Raw genomic sequence first — 12891 nt, 5'->3', positions numbered from 1 at the left:
TGCCTTGCGGTACTAACCCAGTCAACAAAGCATTAATAGATAAATAAAGAAATAGATGTATAACTAATAGATCATTGAAGATTCAATGCATGTTTGAAAGGAACATATTCTGGCTTGAGTATGATGGTGGTTTCAGTTTACTTGCCACCTTGGGCAGATGTTAGTCAGTTGAGGCACATAATTGTGCAGGTTATAACTTTTCAAGAGGGGATGGTGATGCTGTAGGTATTGGAGGAAATAACACTTGAAGTGAGGTTGACTAGATTTAAATTCATAAGAAATAAGAAATAGTGAAAGTGATGTTTGCTTCATTAGGGTTTACTACATGTGTAGACAGTATCTGAATGACAAGAAAGTGACAAAGCATATTATGCTACAAAATAAAAGTGGTAGTCAAGAACTGATAAATTTTGTATAAAAGCTGAATGCAAGAACTGGGCAACAGACTTTGAAGTTGGATTGATGGTGTGTGTTTTGATAATGTATCATTACAAATGAATATACAACATAAAGAGAATGGTGAAGGAATGGGAGGTTTTAAATATATATAATGGTAAGTATTCAGTTTAATATATGGATAAAAGGGACCCTGCTGGCTCAGTATAACCAAATATCAGGGGTAACAAGTGGCACTTGTAAAACTTCAAAAAGATGTTTAAGGAAATAGTTATTAACCACATAGAGGAGCATCAAAATAGGTCCATGACAAGTCTAAAGTAATGCATTGTAAGGCTAAGTAGTTTTACAAGGTAAGTTAAGTGCAACTCTACATGAGCAGGTAGAGCTGAAAAAGATAAAGACTAAATCTCTATAATCATTAACAGATTAGGACAGCAGAAAGTGGAAGAGCTGTTTTCAATATGAAGGAATTGATGGTTGTACAACGAGAGTTTTGAGAAATGTTGGAAAATATTATCTGGACCTGTACAGGACAGAAGGCAAGAAGAAACTAGAAAGTTAAAAACTAAACAATATTTGCATGAAGCAGGTGTAGCAAACTAAATGAGGAACAGGTAGGGCATTTGATAGCCTGGTAATAGTGGAGGGACTTGCAGAGGCAGTGGGAGGCCAGGTAATAAGAAGCCTCCTGGAGTACATGATATCCTGACAGAGATATGAAAAATTGGAGGGAATCAATTTTTTATTTATTTATTTTTAATTTGAGCTTAGTTAGTGAATAAAGTAGTGGAAATAAGTGAAGTTCTAAGCTCCTATAACAATAGTAATTAGAGTAAAGCAAAAAGGCAGCTAGAATCCTCAATTTACTTCCTCCTACTGGCCTGTCTCAGTCTTGAACAATGACTATAGCATCTTAAGGAATATTCTAGAATGCAGATTTCTTTCGGTGTCACCAGGATTAATACATTTGACTCAGTGTGGGTTTGTGAGAGGAAGAAGCATATTTGTTAATATTTTACAGATATTAAAAATAATTCAAGGTGGCCAAAGTAAAGGAATCCCTTTGACTATTATTTGCTTAGATGCTGAAACTTTTTGGTAAGGTTGATTGGAGATGACTATTTGAGGTGTTAAAAATATGAGGTTATCACAACAATTTGTACACATGTTGAAAGAAATATTAATGGGTTGTTGAGTGCAAAAGTGAAGATATTAGCTCCGATGTCATAGGAATTTAGTTTGTTGACGGGCACTAGGTAGTCCCTTTTGTTTTAACATTACACTTGGTGCTCATAGTAATAATGATTAAAAATTCAGCTATCTCAACTTGATTATGTGGCATAAAGGGTAGCATACAAATAGGTTGTGTTACTCAAGGAGGTTGGAAGAGTAATAGTTACTGATATTTTACAATACATGTGGGCTCTAGAGTTTATTTCCTATGTGAGATGCCAAGCAATCTTATGTGTAGTTAGAGGGGAATAAATGTTTCAGAAATACTTCACCTCAGAAAAACTGCTCTCTTGCTGGAAATAATATTAGGAGATAGGCAGAGGATTTCGTCAGTTTTGGAGATATGGAAACTGAAAATTTACACGTCATTTACAAACAAAATGAAGAAGTTTTGCAATCAGGATATCTGACAAATATGAGGGAATTAGAGAGAGAGAGAGAGATATAAATCAGTAGTCTGGAATGGATGAAATTAGGTAGGGAGTTTTATTGTTAGAAAAAAAGCAAGGTAAGGATATTTCCCCCAAGGGTTTGTAAATATCACAGTAAATGCAGTTAGATTATTATGCTTTAATAACTTATTATGCTTTAATAACCTTATTGTATTTACTGTGATACAGTTACATTAATGTGACAGGTAAGAAATACAAAATGGATTGTATTGCCAATAGAAGAGAGGGTTGGGTTGATCCAGTGCATTGTTAACATTAGACAAGAGGAGCAATTAAATAAAGGGTAAATCTGAAAGGAAAACAAGGCATTAAGTATATGAATGGTTACTACAGGGGTTAAGTTTCAATAGGAGCATCTTTTTTTAATAAAGAAATCAAATGCCAAGGGTAGATAGCAAGTCACTAAGATTCAAAATCTTTTCTAGGAAGTGCCTCCATAAATATTTTACATAAGAGAGAAAGTTTGTAACAGTAGTCTATATATGTTGGAAATGTTTTATAGTTTTCAGAGGTGACTGGAGTTGTAGTTTCTGGGTCTGCTTGAAGTCATGTGATTTTAAAAGAGATGTAGCATTTGTTGAGAGAGATCTAGGGAGTGGACACCAGTTTATAGCAGAAGTGTTTGCCTTTGGATACATGGCAGAGATTCATTTCTCATACATGTTTACTTTGGCTGACTGTGTTAGTGAAAAGGATTGTCAGCAGGCATTAGAAGTCACAGGTTATACTAAAAGTAAGGAAACTTATCTTATAATGGATGAGTTGTGGGAAAAGCAAGAGCAGATGGTGGCTTAAGGATATTGGCAAACATTTCTGAATAAGTGGTTGCCCTGTAACTGTTACAGACAGGTATGCATGATGAGACCTTCAGAGAAAAACGGGTTAATAAATAGTACTCCTGTTAGGAAGTACACTTCCCATACAGTGCTGTTGTTAAGAAGTACACTGGATGACAAAGGGGTGCCCTTGTTACCCTCCCCTTTATCTGAGGGTATGATATATTTATTGATCTGCATAAGAACTTAGAAGGGCTTTCAACTGGTAGTGACAAAACAATGGGTTCATGTGTTATGCTGTCATGTGTTATGCTATCACTGCAATTTGGAAAATGCAAAATGTTTCTATGTTTATTTTTTTATATGTTGCCTAATTTATTGCTGAAATAGATTATTCTGTTCAAATAAAAAATAGTAATTCCATATATATAATGTATGTAACTGGAAACATTAATATAGTTTGTGTTGTTTAGTATTAACAAATGTTTACCTATGTCTTATGTGATAACTTAATGAGGGTGTTAAAAAAAGAAAACAGTAAATCAATAGATGATTGATTGAATGATATCACAGTACAAGGACAAAATGATTGACTTCAACAATTGGTTAATCTTCTGGAGTTATTCTAAGGGGATACAGTATCTGTCTGCCTAGGATGACATGATCGACAGACCACGATGCTTTGCCAGAGATGGCCTGCACCTGTCACCCTCGGGATTCCGGATACTGGCTAAAGCTCTTGCCACCCCTGTAGTGCCTTTTTTGGGCAAGGTTCAAATGACAAATTCACCACCATAACAGGTACAAGCAAGCAAAATCTGAGGATAATGCTACTCAGTGCTAGAACTCTAAACCTCCAAATGCACTCACTCGAGCCACTCCTTAATATGGAGAACATCGAAATCTGTGCAGTGACAGAGATCTGGTTCAAAGGTCCAGAGAGCACCCCTGCAATACCAGGCTACAATTCATACCACACCTTTCATCCACCTAACCTGGACCGAAACACTAAAGGCCGAGGCGTGTCCATATTCACTAAGGATATGCACACTTCCAGGCTAGTTGCCCAACGTAATGCATCCGAGATTCTCCAGGTGCAACTAACACTAGGCAAGACTGCAATCCAAGTTGTAGCTTGCTACAGATCCCCCACCATGCCCCATGATTCCCACTCCACCTTTCTCAACATACTGGAAAATATTAAGGGTCAACCAAATACCCTAATGCTGGGCGACTTTACCTACCCCAACATTAACTGGGAAAACTACTCGTGTACCAACACATTTGCTCAATGTTTCTTGTAGTTAAGATATTTAATATTTGTACTTTCCTATAACTGTTTCACCCTCTGAGTTTTTTCTCCGGGGCACCTCTGAAAATGGACATTAATCCAGCTAAAAAATTCATAAGTTCCAACGCCTTGGATCAACTTATTCATACCCCCACCAGGGGCACCAGTATCCTAGACCTGGTCATTACCAACATGGGTGACTGATGCTCTACACCAGAGGTCAGCTCCTCGTTGGTCAGATCCGACCATAAGCTAATCACCCTAGACATCCACATCCTGCCCCAACCCCCTATTAAGGTAACCACTGTAAAAAACTTCTCCAAAGCCAACTTCATGCTTCTTAAGACAGAAGTGGCAAACTTCATGACACCCATACAGATGGAAAGTAAGACGTACGACTGCTGAATCTTACACCAATGCACTGTATGAGCACATACACATGTGCATGGACCGTGCCATCCCAAATAGAACCAAGACGCTCTCCTCCAAAAAAAGGAAGCCAATCTGGTGGTCCACTGCCATTAAACAAACTCTACAACAGAAGGAGGAAACTGTTGCAAAAAAGAGTAAAATTCCATGATTGGAAAAACTCCCTTGTCAGCCTCAGTAAGAAGCTGATGTCCCTCATAAAATCCTCCAAAGCTAGTTATGAAAACAAAATCACCACAGATTCTAAAGATAACCTTAAGGCATTCTATAGTTATGTCTAGAATCTCAGTGGCAACACTCAGATCTGGTCTCAGTTACAGCACAATGGCACTAAATATACAGAACCAACTGATATTGACAACATCCTGGCAGATAGGTTCAGTACTAATTTCACCCCCCTCTCATCCCCTAAATGGCCCATTGGAATACTGGAAGAATGCCAAGTCCTGGTATTCATGACTGCACAGGTAAAACCGCACTCTCCAAAGTCAAGAATACAGCATCCATGGGACCAGACAACATCCCGGGCTGTGTTCTACACGAACTACAAAATGAACTGGCACCCCACCTAAGTACCATGTTCAATCATAGCCTCACTTCAGGCTTTGTGCCTGCTGAATGGCGCACAGCATCGGTTATCCCACTCCACAAGGGGGTATCCACCACAGAACCCGGGAACTACTGCCCCATTAGCCTAATCTGCAAGGCCATGGAACATATCATCATGGAACTTATAAACAAAGACATAGGTAACCTTCAAACTTTGGACTCCACCCAGTTTGGGTTCATGAAAGGTAGATCATGTCGCCTAAACCTGATTGACTTCTTTGAAACAGTCACCAGAGCCGTGGATGAGGGTATGATGGTTCACACAGCCTATTTAGACCTCGCCAAGGCCTTCGAGACCATCCCCCACTCTGGAATCATAGATAAACTCACTAAACTGGGCATAAATCCCTATGTCACGCGATGGGTTGCCAACTGGCTCACTGACAGAACCCACACCATGAAAGTAGCCAACTCCAAATATGACTCCAGACCAGTGACAAGTTAAGAACCACAGGGTTCAGTCCTGGGTCTCCTCTTGTTTGGCATCTACTTCTCTGAAGCTCAGGCCAACACTGAGGGTCTATGGCTAACAAAGTTTGCAGATGACTGCAAACTGGGAGCCATTATTAAATCCCCAAATGATGTGGACATTTTACAAAAGGGCCTCACTGAGACAGATGCCTGGTGTCAAAGCCATGGCCTCAAGCTCAACACCAAAAAATGCATAGTCATCCCCTTTGGGAAAAACCCTGTGCCCATGAACTACCACATAGACAGTAGTCCACTTAACTCCAAAAGTGTGATAAGAGACCTAGGGACACAGGTAAACAGTAGTCTCTCCTTTGATAACCATATCGCCAAAGGAGTCAGGAAATTCTTCTACGTGGCACACCTCATCACAAAAGGTTTCTTATCCAGAAAAAAGAAGGTCATTGCTCCTCTGTACTCATCCCTCATTAAACCTATTATAGAGTACAACGCCCCATTTGTTATGTACCTCACAAGACATTTACAACAACTGGAAAGGCCACAGAAATACCTCACAAAGAGGATCACTGGCCTCAAACAGTTGCCCTATGCAGACCGTCTCAAAAAACTCCAGTTCTACTCCGTCACATATCACCTTCTCAGAGACGATCTCTGCCTAACATACAAGGCCATGTCAAACCCAGAGCTGTTGGATATGCTACACTTAAAGTAATCCCAATCCCTCCAAGCCATATGTTCCAGGGACCTAAACCTTGCCACCAGAATAAACAAAACATGCTGGAGGGATAGGTTCCTGTCCCAGAGACTTCCAATACTCTGGAACAGACTGCCCATTCATGTCAAGCAGAGCACCTCATTGGTCCTCTTTAAGAAAAATCTTGACGATTGGATGGGAAATAGGGAATTCACCCCAGGGATCACTTCTGTGGCTCTGCTCGACAGGGGCACAGGAAAATAATTTTTTGTGGGTGGCGAAAGCCAGGGAATCTTTATGGCTAGGCTTATATAGGCCCCAGGGCCAATAGCCTAGTACATACCTATGAATAAAAATAAAGAGAGCAAAGCAATAATAGATGCAAAAGCTTCTCTAGTAACAGGATATTTGTAGCAGAGTGTGCATAGATAAGAAGTTATGCGCTCTTCTCACACACTTGTGAGAGGATATATCTAGGAAAGTGGAATGCGCAAATATGAAAGTATGCACCCTTCTCATATACTAGAGCAAGGATGTATCTAGGAGAGTGGAATGCACAGTTAGGAAGGTATATACCCTTCTCATACACTAGTGTGAGGATATATCTAGGAGAGTGGAAGGCACAGATAGGAAGGTATGCACTCCTCTGATACACTAGTGTGTGGATATATATATATATATAAGAGTGGAATGCACAGATAGGAAGGTGCATATCTTTCTCCAGCAGTTGGTATACTGGGTGCAGCTGTAGAGGTCTTACTGGAAAAGGGAGGTTAAGATTCTTCCTACAGAGCGTACATGGAAGGTGACTAGGAATGGTATAGGGAGCAAAGGGCATGATGTATGAGAAGTAGCTAAGGGAGTGTGACTTTCCTCACACAAAAACAGAATACACAAGGGACATATGATATGAGTATAGCATAGGATCTCCCACTGAATATTGCTCCACCAAATAGTCATCATCAAAACTTACTTTGGTATCACATCTATTCACTTTAACAGCATTACAAACAATAAGGGACTTGTGACTACACAACCACATTCCCGCATCTTTAAATTGGTTATTTCTTATAATGTGCAGTCTTGTGAGTTAGAATAAATTTGCTGATCTCAATGGTTCTCAATCTCATTGGGATAAATGTGTATGTTTCAGGCTATCATGGGAGATGATTAAAAAATTGACTCTGAATGTTTTATGAATGGTGTGGGTTCATATGTCTAGTCATGATACTTGGATACAAGTCACAAAGAGATTTAAAATGTTACTTAGTCTGCTGGGTATTTTCCTTTGTCTTGTTTAGTACCTGGTGATGGACTACTATGTTGGAGGAGATCTGTTGACTCTCCTCAGTAAGTTTGGCGAGCAAATCCCAGAAGACATGGCGCGCTTCTATCTGGCAGAGATGGTGATGGCGATTGCTTCAGTACATAAACTGGGCTACGTTCACAGGTAAGGTGAGAGCATGGGAGGCTTTTCAGTTAAGTTACTATTTAACATTTCCCCTAAAAGGCTCACTGTTTTTTTTCTCTAAAGGCTGTACTTCATATTTAATAAGTAACTGAGTTTGTTCAATACATTTTGAGTGAAGACGGGGTTGCCTAGCACCATGCATTCAAGTATATTGTAAAGCAAACAGTTCTTAGGAAGTTGCATTAAAATTTTTCTTTACTTTATTTAGCTGCTCTAGAGAGTGATGGACCTTTTTGATAATATAAATACTGTTTCTCAAATGCCAAACTCACTAAAATTGATTATCCTTTACTAAGACAAGTGTACCTTGCTAATATATATATATATATATATATATATATATATATATATATATACATATATATATAAAGCACACACACTAATTAACTAAGTTATCTCGAGTTTCTAATACATTTTACTTTGATTTGGAATGTTATAACTCTTTTCATGTATACAGTCAGAGCAGGTAAAGAACAGTTAAAGAATTGTAGTGCATAGAGTTATTACAACCCAAAACTGGTGAATGTTAAGCACATTTTTGATGTTAGAAAAATGCTTAACAATTGTTATGCATCATCTTAATGTTGTTAACCACTAGTCTTATGCAGCAGCCACAAATAAAGAGTAGGGTTAAGCTGTTAAATGTTTAATTCGGACTATGTTTCTTTAATTTGCAAATAATCTTGACAAGTGTATGCCATCCTGTCTAAATGGATTAACTTTAGAACATCGAAAGCCCATAACACTGAAATTCAAAACATTGAGACCAAAATCTTGAAAATTCAAAACACTGAAAACTCAAAAAACTGAATCCCATAACATTGAAAATACATAGGAAAGCAACATGTACTGTATTCCAGCACAACTACATACAGAAACAAATAAAAAACAATCCATATTACACTTCTCCAGATAGAAGCAGGGGAGCAAGCCCCCCTGTACCACCCATGTGGGGGGCTGTGCCCCCTCACCCCCTGCTACTTAAATATATTATCTCCGAGATCGCACTACACTAAGATGTGTTATGTTGTAGTACAGCAAGTAAGAAGAGAACATGACTGAGGTTACGTATGAAACTCCGGTAAGTATCGCAGAGTTATATAGTAATGTGTAATGTTTAACAGTGAGGTAGTGTTCCCAGAAGGTTGAGGATAGGTTTTTGCAAATTAAACAGGCAGCCATGAAATGCAGAATGGTTTGTTTCCCATTTTGTTCTGTATAGTGCAATCTTGGACTTGCTATATTTAAGTAGCAGGGGGTGCAGGGGGCTTGCCCCCGTGCTTATAGTGGAGAAGTGCAATATGGTTTGTTTTTTATTTGTTTCTGTAGTTGGCCCAGATGACATACCTGTGTAAGCATGGAGGTGTTTAGGTGAAATGGCAGTGGAGTTTTTAACCAGATTGTTTAATGAAATCTTGGAAAGTGAGAGGATGCCTGAGGAATGGAGAAAAAGTGATTTGGTACCGATTTTTTTTAAGAATAAGGGTGATGTGCAGAGCTGTAGTAACTACAGAGGGATTAAATTGATCAGTCACAGCATGAAGTTATGGGAAAGAGTAATGGAAGCAAGGTTAAGAAGGGACGTGATTATTAGTGATCAGCAGTATGGTTTCATGCCAGGAAAGAGCACTACAGATGTGATCTTTGCTCTGAGAGTGTTGATGGAGAAGTACAGAGAATGTCAGAAGGAGTTGCATTGTGTTTTTGTAGACTTAGAGAAAGCATATGACAGGGTGCCTAGAGAGGAGTTGTGGTATTGTATGAGGAAGTCAGGAGTGGGAGAAAAGTATGTAAGAGTGGTACAGGATATGTACGAGGGTAGTGTGACAGCGGTGAGGTCTGCGGTGGGAGTGACAGATGTGTTTAAGGTGGAGGTGGGGTTACATCAAGGATCAGCTCTGAGCCCTTTCTTATTTGCAATGGTGATGGACAGGTTGACAGATGTGATCAGACAGGAGTCCCCGTGGACTATGATTTTTGCAGATGACATTGTGATCTGTAGTGAGAGTAGGGAACAGGTGGAGGAGACCCTGGAGAGATGGAGATATGCTCTAGAGAGAAGTGGAATGAAGGTCAGCAGGACTAAGACAGAATATATGTGTGTGAATGAGAGGGAGGATAGAGGAATGGTGAGGATGCAAGGAGTAGAGGTGGTGAAGGTGGATGAGTTTAAATACTTGGGGTCAATAGTTCAGAGTAACGGTGAGTGTGGAAGAGAGGTGAAGAAGAGAGTACAGGCAGGATGGAGTGGGTGGAGAAGAGTGTCAGGAGTGATTTGTGACAGACAAGTACCTGTAAGAGTGAAAGGGAAGGTCTACAAGACGGTAGTGAGACCAGCTATGTTATATGGGTTGGAGACAGTGGCATTGACAAAAAGGCAGGAGTTTGAGCTGGATGTGGCAGAATTAAAGATGTTAAGATTTGCACTGGGTGTGACGAGGGTGGACAGGATTAGGAATAAATATATTAGAGGGTCAGCCCAGGTTGAAAGGTTTGGAGACAAAACCAGAGAGGCACGATTACGTTGGTTTGGACATGTGCTGAGGAGGGATGCTGAGTATATTGGGAAAAAGATGCTAAGGATGAAGCTACCAGGTAACAGGAAAAGAGGAAGGCCTAAGATAAGGTTTATGAATGTGGTGAGAGAGGACATGCTGGTGGTTGGTGTGACAGAGCAAGATGCAGAGGACAGGAAGAAATGGAAACAGGTGATCTGCTGTGGCGACCCCTAACGGGAACAGCCGAAAGAAGATGATGATGATGATGTAGGTGTGCTGGCATATATTAAATGTTAGTTTCCTATGTTTTTCAATGTTATGGGATTCAATGTTTTGAGTTTTCAGTATTTTGAATTTTCAACATTTTGGTCACAATGTTTTGAATTTCAATGTTATGGGCTTTTGATGTTCTAAAGTGAATCTGTCTAAATACATGTGCCCTAAATTAGACTCGGATGCTCTACACATTTCTACCTTTTAAAGTGGGCCATTTTTCAAATAGGTATTTACCAAAAAAACTTTTCATTTACACTGACGTGACTCTCCCTTTTATATGTTATTTGTGATAAATATGTCCTAATGGGTCTACTTCTCTTGTTCAAAATTACGCTTGTTTGAACAAGAGAAGATTGAGACCCAGTTTAGCGAAAGTGCACTTAACCGAAAGTGCAGATGTGAAGTTGTTCTATCTCTCCGTTCATTCTTACAGATGGGTTCTGAGCTGATCCTCCTCTCCGAGTCAGCCTACTACTAAGGTCGAGGTCTTCAGACAGCTCGAGGCCAAGTACTTACCCCATGATGCACCTGGAGTTACCTCAGATCAAGTTTGCCACTGCAATAGATTGGAGGTTCCTCAGCATAGCTCTGGCCAGTAAAAAGTTATTATAAAAGTTTTTTCTAATACTCTGTTAATTCTACTCCTTAGCTTTTAGCTTTAGCTTCTATAGCATTTAAATCTCTTTAGTGTGTATTCCTTGGTGTGCCTTTTCATATTTAAATATAGCTTTTGGCCTTCCCTATTCTGAAGGCCTTTATAATTAGTGTAGTTAGTGTAGTTATATAGTTCTTGTGTGCCTTTGATAACTGACATTTTTTGTCATAAGTGTTTGATAATTTAGAAGTGCTTAGACATCTAGTTGAGAGGTGTGTGTGTGTGTGTGTGTGTGTGTGTGTTTAAAGTGACACTTGTCACAGGATATTTAACCTATAGTGTTTTTAGTTTTTGGGTGTCTCTTTAGCATATTGTAGTAGTTTTTCACTTGATACTGTGCTGTTCATTATGGCTGACCAGGATAGGGAAAAACATCCTAACTCAGGTTTAAAAACATGTCCAAAATGTGGACAGAAAATGTCTGTTAAGGATAGCTATGTTAACTGTGTATACTCTTTGGGAGCCTTACACCTTCATGAAAGTTGTCCATTTGTCATTCCTTCTCTTCTAAGGTCCTTCAGGAGAGAAAGAGAAAGATAATTGATAGAGGACTAGTCAAACCATCATTTCAGGAAGCTTTGAGTGACCAGGATATGTCTAGTAAATCTTCAAAGTCTTCCAAGGCTTCTACTTCTTCGGAAGTAAAAAAATAAAAAAAAAATGTTGACGTCGGCTCCACAGCCCTCAGAGTGGAGCGTCTTGTCTTTTCAGAACCGGTCCCCAGTCCTGGAAATGGTATCCAAAGTGCCTAAATCACCACTCCTGCAATTAGTACATCCTTCCATCTATTCATCTCGGTCCTCGATAAGCCTTTCCGATTTGGATGAGGATCATGTGGTGCAGAACAGGCACCGGCGTTTACTAATTTTTTATTGGCTCTGACCCAAACCATTTTGGAACCGAAGACTGTTTTACCATCTACTTCTTTTCCTCCTCTGAGCCATACCGGTCCTTCGGAGCCAGAGGAGTCAGACTTGATGATCGTTGAGCCTTCAGAGCCAACCCCTGTTCCAGTGTCTTCAGTCCTGTTTACTCGGACGTCCTCGGTACTGATTGAGGAGTGTAGGAGCCGACACGGGTCAGGGGAGGATAGTCGGACTGACTTGTCGATTCCGACTTTGCCTCTCTGGGCTTTGGCTCAAACAAGCTCGTCTCCTACCTATGGTTCAGAGCCCACTGTTCCGGTGCTGGGTGAATCGACAGTTTCCTCGGATCCATCGGTCCCTTTTTATCAGAGCAGAGGTGCCTTCAAAGCCATGAGGAGAGTTATGTCTCCTAAGACATCTACGACTTCAGATCCAGCTACCTCATCCCCAAAAGCACCCGTGTCCACTTCTGCTTCACAGATCCTTTCTAAGCATAGATACCCAGAGCCTCAGGGAGCCCTATTGGATGGCCTCTGCTCTCCTGAGACCTCACCAGATGTTCCCACTGATGAGGTTCCCAGGAAGAGACTCTATAAGAGGAAGCATTTAGATTCCCCATAGGAGTCTCTCACATCCGATACCAACTTGGATGAATCAGAAGGGTCCCTACAGTCCCCCTGTGAGGATATCTCATTTGCCGAGATATTAGAAATCCTTAGGCAGAGGGGTGACTGGCAGTGCACCAACCCTACTGAAGATGAGTCAGTTCTACTGAAGGCTTTTCGGTCTCAACCCTCCACCTCTTGGGTGTCT

At 40.2% G+C, this 12891-nt stretch overlaps 1 protein-coding gene across 1 annotated transcript in view; it reads left to right on the top strand.

Annotated features, from left to right (window-relative positions):
• Nucleotides 1–12891, top strand: part of LOC122794347 (chitinase-like protein PB1E7.04c) — a 1804082-nt gene that overhangs the window by 1151429 nt on the left and 639762 nt on the right. Inside the window, exon 6 of the mRNA XM_044062662.1 lies at nucleotides 7614–7762. Within this exon, the coding sequence (XP_043918597.1) occupies nucleotides 7614–7762 (149 nt within the window). The remainder of the gene's footprint in view (nucleotides 1–7613; nucleotides 7763–12891) is intronic.

This window comes from Protopterus annectens, chromosome 1.part0 (assembly GCF_019279795.1).
Source record: "Protopterus annectens isolate FY-2018-M chromosome 1.part0, PAN1.0, whole genome shotgun sequence".
In the NCBI taxonomy this organism is placed as follows: Eukaryota; Metazoa; Chordata; order Ceratodontiformes; family Protopteridae; genus Protopterus; species Protopterus annectens.
The sequence above is the reverse complement of the archived record's forward strand: the minus strand, read 5'-3'. Positions and strand labels throughout refer to the sequence as shown.